Genomic DNA, 21674 nt, shown 5'->3' with positions numbered 1-21674 from the left:
GCAGTTACTTGGCAAAGGTTTAAAATTTGACAAGGGGTGGCATGTGAGGGGAGAGCTCTGGAAAATATTGCTTCACCCCGTTCACAGCTAATTGTTAAGAGTCTTACCTCCTACATAGTTCCAGTTCAGTATCACACAAGCTTTCTATTCCTGTCATTTACCCTTATGAATCAGTCACAGTGATAAATAAGTATCCATGTGATGATTAAGCTTGCAGCTTATGGAGTCTTGTTTCTCCCTGTTCCTTGTCATTGACAGAATGCTCACCCAGTCACTTCAAGTGCCGTTCTGGGAGGTGTGTCCTGGCATCTCGAAGATGTGATGGTCAAGCTGACTGTGAGGATGATAGTGATGAAGAGAGCTGTGGTAAATAAGATCAATGAGTTGAATCTTTTGAATGGAGAGTAGTTGAAACATTAGAAAAGGACTTTTGTCTTTTCTTCAGTTACTCAAACCATAACCTGACAGTTCAGAGGATAAGCCCCTTTTCTGTAGGAAAAATGTTTGAAAGGTTTTTTTTTAAAGACTAGCAGCAGTAAAAATACTTGAGCAAGCATCCTTCTTGGTTTATGTCAGTGCAATTTATGATATAATTTAGATTCTGCTAACTGTATTCCAGGATGTTTGGGTATTTCTTTAGTAATCAAGATAAAAAATGCTGCAGATACAATTCGTTTGATATTGCTGGAGGTTCTACTGAGCTGAAATGTGACTTCCTGGAAGTTTAAATCTTGAATTCGTAAACATAGTTTTAAATTCATACATGGTCATGTTTTCATTAGGATGTATTTACAAAAGATCTGTGTTGCTGAAGTGGACTCTATATTGCAAGGGTCAAGAATTACACATTTTTCCAGACTGGTCAGCCTCAAACTGTAGGTACAAGCATAAAGTGGTAACCACAAATTTTATTCTCCAGTATATTTCTGTGTTTACTTATGGTAAAGATGCTTTTGACTTTTAACTTAAGGGGATGTATTGAACTTAAGAACAACCAACAAATCTCTTGGTCACTACTTATCCTTGTGTGCTCTGGCAGGAGAATTTTGAGAAGGGAGTTTATACTATGTTTATACTATTTCTTTACATGACTAAGGTGTAGCCTCCATAGAGTTCTGCATGCTGGCCTGGCATCCCTCAGGGCAAAGAGAATAATTATAAATCACTGAAGATTTAAAGAAGAGGTGTGAATATGAGTAAAGGATTGGAAAACATTCCAGCAGAGTAGGGCTAAGGTGCACAACTTGGTTTTTTAACAGAGAGCAGGTTAAGATGGAAGCACAGTTTGTGTGAGCAACAATCTGTAGCAATAAAAGTCTTTCTACTCAGCTGCACAAAAATAAAATAAGATCCAACACCTGAAAGTTGAAGTGAGGCTAAAATTCAAGCTTGCCAGCTGTATAAAATGCTTCTTTTTTAAGAGCAGGTTGTTTTAATGACTGGAGTGGCCAAGGGATTATTTGTCACTAAGGCATGATATATTCTCAATCTCTGTGAGTTTTCAAATCATGCTTGTATTCTCTTTCCTCTTTCTGTCCTGTTCCCCTCCCCTTGCAAAAAGAAACCAAAAAGAAAAGAAAGGTATACTCACTGAAACAGGATTTAATACTAGGTCATTCTCCTGTTTGGATTATAAAGGAAAGGCAGAGCTGCTGATTACAGTGACCCTTTCAGAGTTTGTCATCGCTTTACCTTTGAATCAATTGTCTTAGTTGTCCTCCCTGCCAAATATTCTTTGTTGCCACCTGTTCTTAACTCCTTAGAACACTAATTGCTATGGGTCTTTTAGGATAATTTTATTCTCCTAGACATTAACATATGAAATATTACGCTAATATGTAACATTCATTTCTTGAGTGGATCTCTCTCTGTCTCTATAGTCTAGACAGAATGTCACTAGCAATCAGCAGAATTCTTATCAGTTTCTATAAATATGGAAGACACTATCTGGTAGGAAATTACCGCTGTCAGAGTGACATTAGATTGACCAGGGGTAATACTGTTAGTGAAGAACAGACAGTCCTTGTAAAGCTCCGTAAGCAACTGCCCTGACTCATTCATATTCCATGTGTGCAGGACAAAATCAAAACTTAATGATCTTTCCATGTGTAAATGGCTACCTCACATTTTATTAGATTATCCTTTGAAATTGTTTTTATACCATTAAAAAACAGTCAGCATTTAAATTTAAAACCTTGTGTTTTGAAGTGCCTTAAATGACAGGCATGGAACTTCACAGTGCAGGGAGAAAGGCCGGAAAAGACTAACTACAGCTTTTGGATGCTTAAGCTACTCTAGCCAAAAATATAAGGTAGAACGGTCCAAAAGGGACTAAGGTATACTCTACTTATGCAGAGTAGAGCTGTATTCAGCACCCACTGTCTCCTCCTCCTAGTAATCCCTGACATACTTTATTTGTGAGAGAAAATTATAACATTTCATCTTTGTAAGGGTAAATATCACCCGTGTAACTGCAGTGAAATCGTAAGGCTTTAGTGCCATTTAAACTAGGATTCAGGGAGAAAATCTGACCCAGATTTCTGAATGTGAGACTTTTGAGTGCATTTCAGGAAAGTGTGAGGAAGATAATTTCCGAAAATTATTATGATGATAGACATTGAGAGAGTTTGTGGTATTAAATATGCTTGATTGTAATTGATCATATTAATTTACTGGGTGCTGAACAATGCCTTTGGCAGAGAGCAGAAGAGGGTCCTAGAAGAGTACTAAAGAAACTGAGGACATTACATTCAAAACCAAAATTGTCCTTCACTGTTTTCTGCAATCTGAGTTCTGACTGTAGTATTTTAGTTGAGAGAAAAGTGTGGTGACCTTAATGTTAATGACTTAGTAATAATTGCATGGAGAATATACATGTGAACAACAAATGGAACAACTTGCTTCATATTTTGAAGAATAATGAAGGTAAGATCATATGTGAGTCCCTCTCTTGCCAAAACATATGTTTGAAGTGGGAGTAAATTAAATACGGACAAGTTCTCCTACCTCCATTTTCACTTCCATGTCATTTTCATCAAATTAAAAATGTATGTCACAAAAATATTTAGAGAAGAAATATAAATACACCAAATGGTAGATGGCTTCTACCAACAAAATAGTGTATTTGAACACTGAATCCAGTAAGTAGTGCATTTTTCATAGGGAATTGTCTCTATATTTGCCAATGTTGTACTGAAAGATAAATTTTGGAGAGTCATGGTACACTTCTCAGTGTAACACTATAATGTGTGATGAAGGGGAAAAGCAAACGTAATTACCTGTAAACACTCTACTAAAAAATTGCAAGGTTCATAAATCATATTTTTTAAGCTTTTTTTATTTTATTTTCTTATTAAGTTCCTAACATGACTGACATTATTTGTTCTTTATTAAAAGTAAAGGTTTTGTTTGGTTTCAATTAATTTTTCATTAATAGTTATCACAAATACTGTCAAGGAGGAGACCTGGAAAATAGTGATACCCAGGAAAGTTCTTTGATCACATGGAATTAGTTTCACAGGTTGAAGCCTGTTTATTTCTCTGGGCTGTAACATTTATTTACATGGCTTTTTGAATCTAAACAAAATTAAGTGCTCCACATATCCGTTTACAGTTAAAATGTGAGTAGGTTTTTCCAGTAATCATATGAGCTAGTAGTGATTCTCTGGTTCATGTTTGTAAAATACTGGCTTCTGGAATAACATTTCTTAGAAACAGTGTATCTGCTTAGCAATTTAGTGCTGATATGCTGCTGTAGTTCCAGGCCCAGGAGAACAGAGCTGCTGCTTCAAGGGCAGTGGGTTCATACCTCAGTTATTTGCATGCGGGGACAAGCAGGGCTGTCACCTGAACTTGAGCTTGGATTAAAGTGAAAACTAGTATTACCATCTACAGAACAGGCCAAACAAGGCAATCAAACCACCTGTTCTAGTCAGGAAAACACATTGGTTTTATGGCTTCCTATCAAACCAGAGTATCAGATGTGCAGGTCATCAGTATGTCAGAGTATTTAAACTGGTATCACAGTGCAGTGCTTTATTAGTTGATGGAAATAAATAGTGAAATAAAACAAGAGCAAACACTTTTCTAAAATGTACCTTGAGCCATTCTTAATTTGCTGTAGCTGACTAACAGGAAATTTACTGTCAAAGCACTTTAACACGGTTTTTTAAGTATTCCTCTTGAAATCAGAGAGGCTGGTTAGCAGGACTTTGAAGAGACAAGAATGCAGTGTTTTCTCTGTGTAATAAATGAACCCTCTGAAAGATTCATACAACACTGGGTCTTTCTCGTTTTTTCAATCTGGTTTTGTCTCAGATCATGGAACCAGGAAAAGTGTTTGTGGTCAATGCTTAACAGCATCCCTCCACCTTTCATTGTAATCTGTATTAGATTCTGTATCAGTCCTGCCAGAAAAAAAATACCTATTTCTACACCATTTCATGGAGATTCTATGCTGTCATAGGATTTGCTTTTGAAAAACCAAAGGATTAGAAAAGTTTATATATTACTAGAAAATGTTTCAAGAGTAGTGCTGCATGGGTTTTCAGCTAGTTGAGCTGATACCTAAACTATTACTTATAGATATATGTAGCATAATACAGGTTATTATTTTAAAAACACTGAAGTATTATGAAGCAATATATATTTTATGTCCATTTCTCAAGTGCGCTGTGACAATCTTATTTCCATTTCTTCATTAGCAACTATTCTTGGTACCTTTTAAAATTTAAATTGCAAGTGAAAATATTTTGGGTGTTTCAGGATTAAGGAAGAAGAAAACAGTTGATTTGATATTGCATGCTTGTGTTTCAAAACTGTGCTTCTCTGCCTCCAGGTTGTAGAGAAAGGGGTCTTTGGGAATGTCCTTTGAAGAAGCTGTGCATCAAACACACTATGATCTGTGATGGTTTCCCTGACTGCCCTGACATGATGGATGAAAAGAACTGCTGTAAGTGCTTATGCCGTTTGTTAGTCCCATGAGGGGCTGATCACATTTTGGGGATCTCGGGGTGAAAAATAAATGAAAGAAAAAAAGGTTTTCTACAACAGAAAGGCTTAGTCATTCCCTCAGTTTCCTTTTCAGTTTTTATATGGCACTGATCTTTCCTCATCTTGTGTCCTCTGTTGTTCACATCCTTGGATCTTTGCTGTCTCCTTGGTCACACCAGCCCTCTCTCCCTCCTTCTTGTGTCTTCATGCTTCTTTTCTTTATTCCTCTTAGCTCCTTGCCTCCTTTTCCCAACTTTTCTCAACTTCTTTCTGTATAGGTATAGCTGCTCACTGCTCTTTTTTTCTTGATTTCCACTTGATTTTCCCTCTGATCTGTTCTTCAGTAAATTTCATACGTCTCCCTGCTTTATTTGATTTCTCTTCTGCTTGACATTTCTTAGATTCTGTCTCCCCACTGGCCTCCACAGGCTGCTTCTACAGTCCAAACTGTATCAGAGATGCAAAGCTTAGCATGGTACTCTGACGGTATGGGCATACTGCCTATATGCACACTGTAAGTTGGCTCAGAGTGCTGACAGTGTGCAATAGGCCCCTGGTCCCCTGCGGGAGCTGCCCTGTGTGTTCTTTTTCAACTATGCAACTGACTGGCTGGATGGGAGGAAGTGGAACACCTGCAAACAGCAGCTGCTTTGCAGGCTCCCACCCTGCATGAGAAGCTGGGAGTGGGTGCCGTGAGATGTAAGCTTCACTTGCATGAATATATTAGTGGTACACTGAATTCTCTTCTTCTGAGAAAACCTGGAGGGGGGACATGTCCCTAAGACAAGGAACTAGAAAAGATATACAGGGTGACACTCAGCCTGCAGAAGAAAGAGATGCTTGGTAAACTTGGTTGAAAGCTGAAATTTTAGTTCTCGGGGCAATCCTGGTATTTCAGCATTTTTTGCTGGGACCATAGGATATAGTTCTACAATTTAAAAAAAGTTACTCCTGAGTCTCTGGAGTTGTGTTGGCAGGGACAGGAGGTGTGCTATGTGGAACATATGAATACATTTGCCAAAATGATTGGCATCCTGCTTATATCACTAGATCTAACTTTGTTTCTTCTTGGGAAGAGTCAGCCCACAGAATGTTTCTTATTCTGCTTTTCCTTGTGAAGGTTATACCATTTGACTTCCAAGTGGTCTGTGTGCTGTAATCTAAAAAAAAGGAAGGTGCCATTAAAGATATTTGCTCATGATCACACCTTAAGATCATGGCAGAGAAAAGATTGAGGGCTTGAGTTAAGCTCGTCTATAGTTATCAGACTGTATTTCCTCTTTACATTCCAAAATGGCAGCAAAGCTTTCCCAGCAGAGGGCTTCCAGCTTCCCTGGAAGGCAGAGTTAGAGAGCTTTTTCTAGTGTTGCACACTTTATTCCGGAGCCAGAAAGATCACTTACGTCAGAGTAGACAGCACTGACTGCTCTATCTCTATGGTTTTCACCGTGGAGTACGTTTTTTGCACTAGTGTTGCAAATAAATGCTTGGGTTCAGTCAAACAGCCAAACATAGGCAAAACTGAATGCAGCTTCCTTCCACGCATTATCTCCCTCTCTGCTGTCCTGCAGCTCTCAAAATTCCCTAATGATGGGGTTTATAGAAGCTGGAATAAAAGTGTGTTAGTGAGGGGGGTACTGTAATGCTACATGCCTGCCTTTTTGGAGGGGGTTTGATATGACTGTGGGAAAGCTAAAAGTCGGTTTCAAATGGAAGCTTTTGTGATTCCTGCACTGGACAGAGATTCAGGAAATCCTGTGAAACTAACTGTGAAGTGGAGCATGTCTATCTGTAAATCAGTTCCCCATCTCTAAAGTGGAAATAAACATAATTCCATGATTTTAAGTAGCAAAGGAATATCCAAAAGTGAATATAGAATTGCTGTGTATGAAAGTAAATATGTATGCATTACAATAAAATATTTTTTTCAGGTTTCATATGACAAGCCCACAAACAGATCTTGCACTTTCCAGACCCCCCTCCTTCCCTTTGAGTTGTGATTGCCTCTGCTACTGCATGACAGAGACCACCTTCAGCCTCAGTGATGTCCATCCTGAATTTTGTTGTAAATCTGTTTCGCTTTCTATCTCCATAAATCTGATCTATGCCGGCCTTCACCCTCCTCCATTTCTTCACTCTCAATGTGAACTTCACATTCATCGTTTCTTTCTCAGAGTGAAACATGTTTTTGTCCTTGCAGCATTTTGTGAAGAGAGTGAACTTGAATGTGCCAATCATGAATGTGTGCCACGTGAGCTCTGGTGTGATGGGCAAGCAGACTGCAGTGACAGCTCAGATGAATGGGACTGTGGTAAGTTTCCACCATGGTGCATGCTGCCTGGAAGTGATGTTTGGGTGATGGTAGTAGTCACTGGTGGTTTGATGTAGAATACAATTGTCATGACGGAGAGATGCTCCCTTTCTTACTAAAGGGAGGCTGGGTTGTGGCTGGGAAAGCATGCAAGAAAGTGGGCAAAAGAGAAAGGAAAGGCTCAGTGTGCAGTGTCATAGTGCAAAGATACAGGAAAAGTGACAAGGAACTTCTAAAATATGTAGATGGTGCGTAAAGTGTTGCGGATAGAAGAGAGAGGATAGGAAGACATTCAGATGTAGAATTCACTTAAGCAAAGCTTCTAAGCCCTGATTCTGTACTTGTGAAAATCAGTGTGAAACTCCCATTGACTACAATGCTGCAGGTTCAGAGCTTGTGAGAATATGATGGTCCTACTAGGTCCCCTTTGCACTGGCGAAAGACCTGCAGAACGATGTAACCTGCTATTACTATCTGTATTCAGATTAGGATTCATGTTTTTGTGTGATGTTAAAGTAAAACTCTCCAAGAATTATTCTTTAAATAAAAATGAAGGTGGATTTAAAAAAATTGAACTGAAAAGAAGCAAGTTGGAAAGTGGTAGTATGTCCTCTGAGATTTCACTGAGTTAGCATGTATTTCTATACATGACAGTAGTTTATATTGCTAAGTTTTGAGATGCTTCTGTATTTTTAAATACAGAAAAAAGGTGTACCGTGGCTTACAGAAGCAAGTATTTTGTATTCACGTTGAAGTAGATTGTGTAAATATTAAAATACGTTTAACATTGTATGAACATTAATAAACAACAGCATTTAATAAAGCATATGCAACAGAGAAGAATTGTTCTAGAAATGCATATCTGAAAAGGGGTATTCTGGGATTAATACATACCTTTCTTGTGGGAGAAAAGCAAAAGCACCTTCAGCACATAGGAAAAATGCATCATTACTGGCTATGTTAAGATTAGTACTATCAAAGTCAGGAATAGTTTAACTAAAACCAGTATGTATTTGGGGAAGAAATGCACACAACCCAACATCTTTTAAGGGACCCTAGAAAGGCAGGGACGTAAATTTTCATTTTGGGCCATTTTGCGAAGCTTTTGGTGTGTAATAAAACTAGTTCACACACAGTTATGCATGGGTTAAGAGAGGAGCAATATGATCTTTCTTGTAAACAGTAGTTGTTTTTCTCTAATCACACCCACGTATTGTTATGACAGGAACAGTGCATATTACTGAGACAAATGATGGTATCACTTATGTCAAGCAGCATTCATCCCACAAATTATTTCAGTGATTTCAGTTGGACTGTTTGTGGGGTAAAATATCATTTAACAATATTAAAGCTATCAGAAACCCATGTGAACCTGTGCTGGTGAGTCATGAGTGTTCTGGTTTATTCTAATCCTCACGATGCCTTTGTTGGTTAGTGTCTCATGCACATCAGTGTTAGGAAGGTTCTGGTACCCATGATTGCCTTGGTTTTGAATTACATGGCTATCGGGCATATGAAATCAGCAAAAGTGCCAGCATCTTGAAAAACTTGTAAATGTATGTCATCAGTATGACATTTAGAAAACTGTGAAATAATAGTGAAGTTGTTGTTCTTTTTCTTTGCAGTTACCCTGTCTAAAAACATGAATTCCTTGATGTTCCTGACCATTCACAGGTCAGCTGCTGATAACCATGTTTGTGCTGATGAGTGGCAAGAGAATTTAAGCCAACTGGCCTGCAATCAGATGGGTTTAGGGTAAGGTCAGTAGTTTGTAGCGTTGACGAATTTTGTAGGACAATTGGAGTGCTGGAGTTAGATGTGAATGATTGTTGATCACTGCAATGTTGGATTTAGTATGGAAATGGTTCATAGAGAAAAGAGGTAATTAAATTTTGTGAACTATAGCAGGAGCAACAGCTCACTAAAATTGAGGCCCTTTCACCACTGTATAAACGTTACATGATTGTTATTAAAAGTGTGTGTTGAAAAGATAACGATGTATTGCCAAGCCTTAATCTTTGAACTTGCAGTAATTGCTGAGGCTCAGAATTGTTTGGCAATGTGATAGTCTGTTCTTCCTAAAGAATTAAAGCAGACTTGTCTTACAAAACACAGGAAAATTTCTCTGCGTTCATTTGCATTCTGCAATAAGTACTGTGAGCTAGGCAAACATACATATATATAACTTGGGTATCTCTGACTAATAATTGTTAAAGATAGAGCTTTGTGTGTGAAACTTAGGAAAAACCATAGCCTCTATGCATCTTTCTTACTGCACTAAAGTGGTAGCTGCTTTATGGAATAGTTGATGCAATCTATAACTGTTGGATAAAATGCAAGTTCATCTGCTCTGATATCCAAAGCTGTCTCCTACTAGGAAAAGACAAACCTGGGGGTATAGAAGGGTATCTTTTGTCAGTGTCTGATGCCCAGACTGGATTAAGAAGTGTGTTTTCTGCCTGCCTTTTACCACCACATATACAGACATGCAATCTTGTTCTTTCTACTTTTCTTAAAAAACACAGTTTATAGTGCCTGCACTTAACCTCCTCTGTATTGCCTTGCACTGCGTGGATGCTTTACATCAGTTCCAACAGATGCCCTGAATCCAGGACCTCCCATGCTGAATGGACTGTCTGCCATTCTAACACACAATTCTGTACTCCTCTAGCTAGTTTACTATATCTAAAAAACATTGGCAGTATCTTAATGCTTTAACTTTATATAACATCCTAATAAGCTTTAACTCCTTTGATTCCTTACAAAATAGCTATTGTTTTTACAACTACTTTGTTGTCTAAGAAAAAAACAATGGTCTTAACATTATGAATGTTTTCCTTCTTAATATTTCAATCTCCTAGTCCTAACAAAATTTGCTTAACCTTCCAATGATGCTTGCTGCTAGGAAAATGGAAAAGGTTATAAATTATCGCAAGAACTCAGATTCCTTCCTTTTTTTCAGAGGTGTGCCTAGACTGAAATTAGCACAAGTAGAAACTTTTACCTTCCTCTTTCTTCACTGAGGCTTGCTAACAGATGTCATCAATCCTATCACTTATAAGAAATGTATGAGACACAAATAATTCTTAAATCTTGCAAATCCATTTTCTAACAGGGGAAAATATTCTACAAATCAATTTTTCTGCAGATTCTCTCTTGTAGTGACAGGTGACTGTGTGAAGGGCAGAGGAAAATTCCAGTTCAAATCTGAAGTCTGCAACTTCAGTCTGACTCTAATACTAATTTCTGATTCTTCCTGGCAGTTCTTCAGAAAACCAGAGTAGTGTTTGTCTTTCCTTTCTTAATGCCTGATTTTGTCAGTCACCTGACGCTTGATTTCCTTAGCTATTCTCCAAGTTTTTGTAAAGTGGCGATGCCAAAAATACCATAAATAAGCTTTGAAGAAGATCTGTAAGAATAAAAAAGATTATAATGCATTCACCAGAACTAACTTTGAAAAGGTGTAATAGGAGTTAATATAATTATCTAATTCTTTTGTTAGCATTGCATAGGGGTTCAGTGAAAATGTCACAGAGGTTAACTTTTCTATATGGTGGAGGATTGAATGATGAATTGGAGTTTCACACCACTGTGAAATCTCATCTAAAGCCATGAACTTCATCTGTTGGCAATTATGTCCTGCATACATTATTTTTTTGATTTATGATAGCAAGAAAGTCTGAATTTGAGATTTATAACACTGGTGTATTTAATAGGCTATTTCCAGTCACCGCTGAGGGAACAGGTAAATTAGACTGTAATTAGACTTGTTCCTTAGACTGAAAAAAAATCCCTTTTTATCCTTTTTTTTTTTCTTTATTAATAAATATAATGTATGTTAAGCAGTGCTTTTCTTCAGGTATTCCCAATGGGAAATACTTCATTTTACTTCTTCAGAAAATGAACGCTGGGACTATAGAAATTCTGTCCATATTATAGTACCATGCAGAGCCCCCCAGTTTTGTGGCTATGCAGATTTCTTTAATAATGACTTATGATGATACTTGATTTTGATTTAATAGTTCTCTTGTTTATTCTTAGAGAAAAACAGTGCATGTGAGATGTCAGAGTTGAGAATTCTTAATACCTTAGACCATGAATTACAATGAATGGTAGCATATGGTATTTTTATTTTCTGTAAAGCTCTGCAAACTGTTTTTCATAACTGTATGTGGTGGTTTCCCAAATGACAACTCCCAGTTGTTATATAATGTGAGAATGTCTAAAATATGAAAGCAACGTCTAACAGCTTGTAGATATTTTTAATTCTTCAGCCTAAATTAATCTAAAAAAAAATTAAGATAATTAAATGACAGGGGTTAAAGTTAGGTTAATTTAGCTGATAGTGGCAACACATTTTATAGAATATCAGTCTGTTTATAAGCATTGCATCTGAAGCAACGTTAAAGTTAATAGTATTCTGCCTATTGCACAAAATCTGAGCTATTTTCCTGACTGCTGGCCAATTCTAATTCCACATATTATGTGTTTCAACAGTTTTTCACAGCACAGCACACGCAATGTGGTGTGTGATGCATGATGATCACAGAAAACTCTGCAAGTTCCAAGCAGTGTCTGAAAGGCTTTGGGCTAATGGTGGCTGTTGCTCAAGTTCTGCAGTGTGTGTTCTTAGCAGTTCTTATGCTAAGAACACACACTTTTTCCTCTAGTGCAAAAAGTAGTAGTAGCAGTGTGTTCTATTAAATCTTTAGAGGATCTAGCAAAATAGAAAATTCTTCAGATTACATTTATTTTTTTAAGAAGAGCAGCAAATTATCAAATAAAATTTACTGAAAATAACATTACAAGCTGTGGTAGATCTGGAAAACTATTTCAGTAATTTTGAGCAACTGTAAAACTGTTAAAATATGTAGATTTTAATCAGTGCATTAGAGTTGTATTAGATTCAGTCTGATAGATTTTGTCTCATCTTTCATGTATAAATGCACTTCAAAATTATTGGAATAAGACTTTTTCTGAAGAAATTTCAACCTAGTATTTCCTTGCAAATTGTGATGATTGCTTCAAGTAGTCATTAAGCATACTGTCACTTAGCTCATATAGCACTTTCTAGCTCCCTGATTGGATAGTTTTCTTTCTTTAAGTCAAAGGTAATTGTTGTTAGTGATTTAATAACTTAAACAACCTTGGAGCTGTCTGAATGTGCTCCTGGGCAACTGGCTGTAGGTGACCCTGCTTGACCAAGAGGCGTTGGACCAGATGACCTTCAGAGGTCCCTTCCAACATCAACCATTCTGTGACTGACTAAGAGAAATAGAAAGATACATGAATACTGCCAACCAAAGAATTGGTTTTTATTCTAATGGTTGATCATAAATCCTTTTTCAAACTACTTTGTCACAGCTTGTACAAATGGCATTACAAAACCCAGGTTTTTTTTCCCTAGGGGCTTCCAAATCAAATTTACTCAATTTAACACTAAACGGATATTAAAACTGTCAGTCCTGAAAATTCATTCTGGAATCTGCAGGTTGAATTGTTTTTTCTAGCTAATGTGTTATTACCAGTAGAACTATGGCAACATTTCTTAGTGAATAATAATTCTGTAAAGAGCAATGTTTAACAAAAATAACAGTGAATTCCATTCAAATTCAGTGAATAGTTTTAGTGGGGGAAAAAAGGTTGAGAAGGCGAGTTACTTTGTTTCAACTTTTTAAAATGAAACACTTAAAATTTGATTTCAAAACAATATTTTTCTCTGAAATGTGTCCAACTTTTTAAAACTAAAAGCTAATTAACCTTAAATGAAGGCCTTTACATTTAATTTGAAGCTGAATTAAGACTTCCAGGTAAGGAAATAATATATTTCTTTATTTGAATTTTTAAATTTAGATGGCCCCAAATGGTCTTTTTTAAGTTTAGCTACAAAAATCATACTTTATGAATTCTGTAACTTACAGAGACTCAAATGACAGTGTGTCAAGGCTCAACCCCAGCCAGCAACTAAGCCCAATGCAGCCACTTGCTCACTCACTCCCCAGTGGGATGGGTGAGAGAATCAAAAGAGTAGAAGTGAGAAAACTCATGGGTTGAGGTAAAGAACAGTAGGTAAAATAAAAGCCGTGTGTACAAGCAAAGCAAACCAAGGAATTTATTCACTGCCTCCCATGGGCAGGCAGGTGTTCAGCCATCTCCAGGAAGGCAGGGCTCCATCATGTGTAATGGTTACTTGGGAAGACAAACGCCATCACTCTGAACATCCTCGGCTTCTTCCCCCAGCTTTGTATGCTGAGCAATGGCATCATATGGTATGGAATGTCCCTTTGATCAGCTGGGGTCAGCTGTCCCGGCTGTGCCCCCTCCCAGCTCCTTGTGCCCCCCCAGCCTGCTCGCTGCTGGGCTGGGGTGAGGGGCAGAAAGCCCTCGGCTCTGTGTCAGCACCGCTCTGCAGTAGCGAAAACATCCCTGTGTTATTGGCACTGTTAATGGCACAAATCCAAAATGTAGCCCCTTACCAGGTACTATGAAGAAAATTAAATCTATCCCAGCCAAAACCAGCACACAGAGAAAAAGCAAGCAAGTTAACATATTTTTTTTTTTTTCAGCATAATTACATGTTATCTCATTCTTGATATGGTTGAGTAGTTTATCAGTTAGGACATAAGACTATAGGCATTTTGAAACCTGGAAATATCACAGTGATTACCTACCTTCCACCAAAAATTTTAATTATGTAATCATACGTGCTTTACTTTTCTGTCAATGCTGTGAATCTTTTTAATTTCCCCTTTCTATGTCTCCATTATGTTTTTACATCAAAATTTCAGATTCCTCTGATTTCAGTGTTGTTAAAATCAAGCTTTTGATTTTTTTATTCCATAGTCTATGGAACAGCCATAGCTTTATAAAATTCTACTCAAGACCAAGAAACATCCTAACCAGTAAGTACAGACATGAAACAGATGCTGTTCCAGCTCTAAAATAGGCCTAATTTGTTTTATATTAGTGCCCATACACACGTTATTACCTTCTGGCATAACACAAGGCTTCCTTTTTCAAGCCTGGTGTCACATGAGACTTAAAATAATTGAATTATAGAAGCTGAACAGAAAAATGTTATGTTACTTTGAAGGGAGAAAGAATCCAGTTTACGGATTATACTTTATCCTAAACTTGCAATTTAATACATTTGAGAGAGTTTTCCAGAGTGGAATAGGGAGAATGAGGTATAAAAAACATTGCTGTAAAGAAGTAACCCAGATTTATCACTTTTCATGATGAACAGAATATTAACTTTGTAATGTAAAATTAGCCCTTGCCTTCTATTTTTTTTATTATGATTTAGTATCCAAGTCATAATGTTCCTTGTGTTTCGCTATAAACTATACTATAAACTTTGGTTGTTGTGCACAGCAATCAGCAGGTAGCAGGCTAGAGTGCTTTGAAAACTATTTCTGTAATATTTCCATTGTAAAACTTTTGTAATTAAATTACCCTAAACATTACTTTTCCCCATTGCGAGCGCTTTTGTAATGTGGAAGGCAGACTGTGTTTTATTTTCCTTTTTAATTCAAAGAATCCCTCTCTTAAACACACATAAGGGAATTCATAGCTTGAAATTAAATGTATTAAAGGAATATTCTAATTTTTAGGTTGAAATTTGAAAAACGAGTAAATTCTAATTTAAAATTTCCCACTCACTAGACATAAGTGCTATGATAAATTAGAATGTCTTGTCTTTCTGATTTTATGAGTAACTGATATTGTAGAAGCCTTGAATAACTTTTTTTTAAATTGCCCTAGATTAAAGGAAACTTCTTAGGTTAAATAAATTAGACATGTTAGAATTGTATGTGCCCTTTGATGTCATTAGATCTAGCAGACATCTTTCTGTGAAGCAGCAAGACTAACTTGGCTGAAGCACAAGCTGTACAGTGATCTGGAACTGGAAGTGGAATTCTAGAGTAGTGGAGATGTAGTTTAAACTTACAAGAACTGGTACAGAACAACAGTGTAAGTATCTGGAGAAAGAATCAGAAAAGCCAGCGATATTAAACAAAAAAGCAAAGCAAACAAACAAAAAACCCAAACCAAAACCACACAGAAACCCCAGTGAAACACGTTATGTTTCCAAGATGGCAAAGACTTAAGAATTAGGGTTGGAGCAAGAAAATAATAGGTTATACATAGCTCTTCAAAGTATCTAGTTTTGCTGAAATTCATCCAAGAGCATTTAAGATTTATGGCTATGGCAGATCTCCATTATGGCTGCCAAGCACAGTAGCCAGCAGTTTGGAGAAGTTGTGGAGAATGGCTACACAAGGCTGAAAACTTAGGTATGCCGTCTTTCATTACAAAGAGAAAAAGAGTAAGATGTGAAAATCTACAAACTGCTTGCCTAGCTTCAATTATCAACAAATAACGCAGAAGTAAAGGTCTTAATGACAGACAGAATATATTTATCAACAACAAATCATGCCAGATTCCCTTCATTTGTTCCTTGAAAAGGCAGAGACACTGTGGATAGGGAAGAACTAGTTGATGTGATATATTTTTAACTTTCACACTATGTGAAATGACTTTTGAAATAAGTAAGGAGATATGGACAAAGATGTAATGATGTGAGACTGTTGATGTTTTATTGTCAAATCATGAAGATGTATTGGTGGGGGGCTAGACACATCCCAGTGTGTCCAGGATGATATTCAGTATTGTCGTGAGTCATTCAGATGATAGGGTGGAAAGCGCGCTTAATAATGGCTCAATCAGCATCAAGCTGGGAGGATCTGAAAGCATTTTGGAGGACAGGATTAGAATTATAAAAAATTTTGACAGACTGGAGAAATGGCCTGAATTAACCAGGAGTGTTCGTCTAATCCCTTTGGTGTATTGAGCTTGTGTTAAATTTTAGACTAGATGGGGAGAGTTTGGAATAGGTCAGCAGGAACGACCAGAGACCCAGAAAGCATGGTCTGTGACAGAAGGCTGAAACCCCTGGTCAGTCAGGAGGAGGGAGGTATAGGAGCCTTCAGTTATGTAAAAGGCTGCTGCAAAGAGGCAAGGAATAAACTGTTCTCCATTTCCAGCGGAAATAAGACAGAAGTAATGAGTTTAAATGACAGGTAGGAAGATTTAGAAAAAACATTAGAAAAAAACTTGTTAACTGTAAATCCTGGAATATATTGCCTGGAAATGCTGAGGATTCTCCATCATTTGAGATTTTTACAAACAGGGCAGACAAAAATCTGTCAGAAAGAATTTAGGTATAATTGATCTTATTTTGGATTAGGGGAATAGATCAGATAGCCTTATAAGATTTCTTTCAGCTGAATTTTCTGATAGTTAACTGTTTTTTTTTTTTTACTATTTAGTGAAAGAAAGCCTCATGGAACAATTTTTTTCATAGGTCCTAATCCCACTTCATTCTTGAAAAAAGCATGGAGGGCCTAATGAAAATCTAGGTGAAAAACATACCTGTCTTTTACCACTAAGCTTGGTATTTCTGTCTTCAAATGTAAGAGAGAAAAAATAATCATAAAAAAATCGCTGTTTGTTGTGCAGGTATTGTAAATTTACTTAACTATGGCACTTTTGATATGGTCTTGGAGAAGTCCATAGACTGACACTACAAGAACCGTAAAGGGTATTCATTGAGTGTTACATCTGACTCAGAAGCTCTAGCATAGTTCTTTTGAATGTAAAAATTTATTGTAGATATTTAAAATCAGACATGAGACAGTTGAGTTTTTGTGGTCTGTTCAGTAATTAATTCTTAGAACACTATGGGTCTTAACGTAATATTTCAGTACTCAAATGGTTCCATCCAAATAGCACCATGAGTCACATAAAGTCACGTGGACTCAGGCAGAATTTGTAAGTTATCTTAGCAACCTGGTGGAGGATCTGGTCCAAAGATCACCACTCAAAAGGTGTGCATTACTGTGGCCATGGTATGAATGTCTTATGTTTGCAGATATCACTAACAAACTTACTTAAGCAATGTAGGTATTTCAGTGACTGTACTGTAATGTTAAAAGATGCTCTTATGTGTAAAAAAGCTGTTCTAGTAACTGTCAGCCTTTTGTAAGAATAAGCTCTTCAGTGTAGGTGCTGGTTAATACAGTGTATTCGTACTGTGCGACAGAATCGTCAAATCCCCATTGTAATAGACATCTGGAGAACATCTAGTCCGTCTCCCACTTGAAGCAGGGGTGTTGCCAAAATGAGATCAGCTCAACCACAGCTCTGTTTAGCCAAGGTCTGCAAACTCTGATGGACTGAAATTCCACAGTCTTTCTGTTTCAGGGCTGGTCCACCTTCCTAGCCAAAACTATTTTATTTCCACCCACCATAAGTCTCCAAAGCTGCAACTCTAGGCCATTTCCCCTTGCAACATCATTGAGAAAAGTTTGATTCCAACTCCTTTCCAAGCAGTGGCAGGTTGTTATTGAATTGTCCCTTAGGTTCCTCTTCACAAGTGTAAATGAGTCCAGTTCCCTCAGCTCCTTCTTGTGTGTCAGTGCCATAGGCCCCTAGACAATTTGAAAGCCACCTGCATGACCCTCCCAGTTTCTGACTATCCTCTTAAACTGAGGTGTCTCAAAACTGCATATGGTGTTCCAGGTATATATGGTTTCAGTCAACAAATACGGTTTCAATTTTGCTTATTGTTCCAATATGGGTAATAATTAAAAGCATTAGTCTAAAATCAACACCGGGTTTTTGAACAAACCTGTTCTGTTATATGCAAACCAAAGGGGGAAAAAAGAAAAACCAAAAAAAAGAAAACCGCAGAAGGCAAAACAGACTTCTGAAAGTGTTTCATAAAAAAGTTTCTTTATTTGGCTTGCCTGAAATCCTGAAAAATATTATATATGGCCACACATACTACTTTTGTGCAGATTGACTTAATTTAGGTCAGCTTCGGCAGGCCACTAAAAAAAATGAGCAAGAGAGCTAATTTCAAACTCAAAGATGTAGATTGATACCTTAAAGTAATTAGCAGCTTATAGCCTTGTGGAAGTATGTAAGAAATTCAGTAAAGCAAAAAATTCTATTGAAGAAATGATAACACCATGAGTTGATGGGGTGCAGTCCATGGAAAGATCCTTCTCCTCTTTTCTTTAGAGTGTGTCCATAGCAGAAATTGTGTGCTAGAGCTCCAAGAGGGGCTCCCTGCTGCCTGCTGTGTTTCTGGAGCACAGGATGGGTCTGGCTAAAATGAGTCCCCATTGCTCTACCTCCCTCCTTTTCTCTGAGCGCTTTACAGTCCTTGATGTAATGTATCCCTCTGGTATAGCAGCCCCTCCCTGCATGCTGAAAGCCTCAGACCCAGAAGCTCACACCTGCCCCAGTCCTCACTCCTCTGTGATTTTTGGCTCATGTTGTCTCATTCTCTGGCAATTCACAGTATGTGCTAACCAGTCCCCAGCTTGCTTCAGCTAGAAATGAGGCTCTTTCTATTTCTGGCTATTTCTAATTAAATAGATGAAAGAAGACATGGGGTGGCCCTTGCCTATCTGCAAGAAAACCTATTGTAAACATCATCAAGAAGGGAGTGCTCTATAAATTTTACAGAAGGTATTCTAAAGACATAAGTTAGGGCGTACTGTTTTTAAGTGTATTATATCAAGCTGTGACCACCAAGGAAAAAAGGCATAGTCATAATTTTGCTTTTACCAAGTGTAATACCTTGTATTAATAATTACAAGATTTCATATAGGCTTAAGTGTCTTGCAGGTTGTTGCCCTGGTTTAGAAGTACTTATCTACTTCATTATGATTATAGCATCACAAACTGTAATTCAGAACTGCAGGTTTCAGCAAAATAACCCGGTATTTGGGATGATACAGGTTTGGATCATTCAGATGGCACAGTATTTGCACCCTTTTGAGTACATATTTTATAGATCAGACACAGTTACACAAAATACCACCGTACAGAGTTATGAACCGGTGAACATAATTGTTCATAGAAGATCATAAGACAGAACATCATCTTAAGAAAAAAAAAGTCTGTGTGAGTTTGGTGGGAAAAAGAGTGGGAAATAAGCAAGTGATGGAGATGAAGAGAGGAGAGTTCAATGTGTTTGCTATAAGCAGGCACTGAGGAAGAAAGCTCTTTTTGCAGCTAATACTTTCTGTAAATGAGGAAAAACCCACAGTCTTTAAAAATGTTCATTATTATCTGCCTGCACATTCTGGGTAGTAGATCGTGGAATGGTATTTGCTTAATATGCCCAGAAGAAGGTTCTGAAAAACAAGTCATGCAACAGGCAGGATCCAGGGCTGTGACCTCAGAGCCCAGCTAATTCTGCCAGCCCTGCTGAAAACATTTCCACATGGTTGCATTGGCAATTTTACCATAAAACAGAATTATTTGATCTTTTTTAATTTATGCAATCAAGGTGGGTAAAGGATGCTGCACTTTTGTAAATATTTAAAAATAAATATATTTCATACTGAAAATTTGACTTAAAGACAAACTACTAATATGGCTGGCATTCATAGGTACTGCCATGAGAGACTGAGTGGAGAGGCAAATTTTAGGACACATCACAGTTTTTCTGAACTTTTCTCACTCTCTTTTCCATTAACTAGGATTTAGAATTTGGCCTTTGACCAGCGTTCAGGACAGTAGTCCTTGAAAGTCCTTGTCATTGACAGGGATTGATGGCTAATCATGGATGATTCTGTGCCGGGAAGTTGCATAACTTGCAAAGCCATTTTAAAAGTACACTGTTTTTTCCATTTAGCAATTGCGATTTACTAAAACAGCAATTTCTTCAGTGGCTTGAGTCTATCAGGCCAAAACTAAACTGAGGAAGTGGATATATGAAAGTATCTCCTGGTGAACCATTCTAACTTACTTTCACATTCCTGTTGGCTTGCTGCAGGACAGGTTTGACATTGTCACCTGTGATGTGTTCTGTTCTGCAAAGCGGACAGCTTGGACTTAGAGATACTGTCAAGGATTATTAACAAGACCCAGCGTGCTATTTACTGTTACCTTCTAATGGATTTCCAAAGACAGGAACTTAAGAAAATATTTTTTGTTTTACCTCTTCTACATATGAAGATCTATTTTTTTTTTTTTGTATTTTTGGAGGCAAGAAACTGTAGAAACAGTATGTCAATGTATGCACTACAGTAAATGCCACCAGAAGGCTCTTGCTGTTCCTGATTCCAATTCTGTTCTTGTCAGAAAATGCAACATAAGTGACAGTAATATGTCAGCTGGCCTGGCTTCTTGGCTTGATTTCATTCCCCTAACTATGATTCTGCCACACGTGGCTTTGGCATAACATTTAGCTGTGTATCTTTGGAGTAAATGGGAGGCTTTAGGGCCTCATCACCTTCATAACTGTAACATAGAAACCTATTGGAAGGTCTATGAATGTCTTTCATTTGTTTCAGAGGACCATCCAAAACAGAGATTGTAATAGAGAATGAGGAAATGCAGAATCAAAAATGGCTGAACCTGCACTCAGACTGGAAGAACAGAAATGCATCCACTGTACATGCACTTCTAGTGAACGGGTAAGTAACGTACATGAGGTTTGTTTCACTGTTGTGGGTAGTCACCTATCAATGGAGGATGGCAAATTCCCTTTGGTAAGCTCTTTTTTTTCCCAGGTATCTGTGTATAAATCCCAGCACATACTCATGTGAGTTGTTAAATTAGTCTTTAACAATTTTAGTGTCTACTACAATTTTAGTCTCTTTTGAGTCCACCTTGTGAATCCTAAGGGGCCCATTCTGCTAGACTAACAGCATTTGAGTGACATAGAGGTGATGCCTTTGAAGCACCCGGACCAGACAGCTTCATTAAATCCCTGCTGACCAAGAAAGTCCCGTAAGTATGATATAGCAAAACCTGCAGCAACATCTTGCCACCCTCTGCAGCCCAAGTAGTTTGGATTCATACATCTGGAGCAACCACAGCTTCTTCAGCAGAAGCTACGTCCACTTACAGCAGGTTTCCTTAGCAGCTCCTCTGGCTTCAGAGGGTGGTGTTTCTTCAAATTAACTTGACTAAAGAGGTAGTTGTTAATGAGAAGCCAGGATCTCATGGCTGAGACATTCGAAGTGTGACTTTGAGACTGAAAAGCCAAGGAAATTAAACATCCAGGACGAAACTGGGAGAGCCCCCTAATCCCCATCTGCAACTACATTCTTCAGGAAGCAGACTTGTTTCCCTGTTCTCTTCCAAATGCCTAGATTTCAGAACATCCTTCTTCCCTAGAAAATCATTGTTTCACAAGGAAAGACTGTCTTGGCCAAATGCAGAGGTACAACATGTGTGAAGGCAGAAATCTGAGGAATACACCTACTTTTTTCTTGCTTGATTCCATTATTTTTTGTAGTGGAACTCTTCTGTAATGGCAGAGTACTAAAAAGATTGTGTCTCC

The 21674-nt window shown here is 37.7% G+C and overlaps 1 protein-coding gene across 1 annotated transcript in view; it reads left to right on the top strand.

Annotated features, from left to right (window-relative positions):
* CORIN (corin, serine peptidase) overlaps positions 1-21674 on the top strand; it is a 149382-nt gene that overhangs the window by 112385 nt on the left and 15323 nt on the right. Inside the window, exons 13-17 of the mRNA XM_055797035.1 lie at positions 259-366; positions 4838-4951; positions 7193-7303; positions 8929-9058; positions 20680-20802. Coding sequence (XP_055653010.1) covers positions 259-366; positions 4838-4951; positions 7193-7303; positions 8929-9058; positions 20680-20802 — 586 coding nt within the window. The remainder of the gene's footprint in view (positions 1-258; positions 367-4837; positions 4952-7192; positions 7304-8928; positions 9059-20679; positions 20803-21674) is intronic.

Source organism: Falco peregrinus, chromosome 2 (assembly GCF_023634155.1).
Source record: "Falco peregrinus isolate bFalPer1 chromosome 2, bFalPer1.pri, whole genome shotgun sequence".
NCBI classification, from domain to species: domain Eukaryota; kingdom Metazoa; phylum Chordata; class Aves; order Falconiformes; family Falconidae; genus Falco; species Falco peregrinus.
Note: the sequence above shows the minus strand (reverse complement) of the source record. Positions and strands in the feature narration are given on the sequence as shown.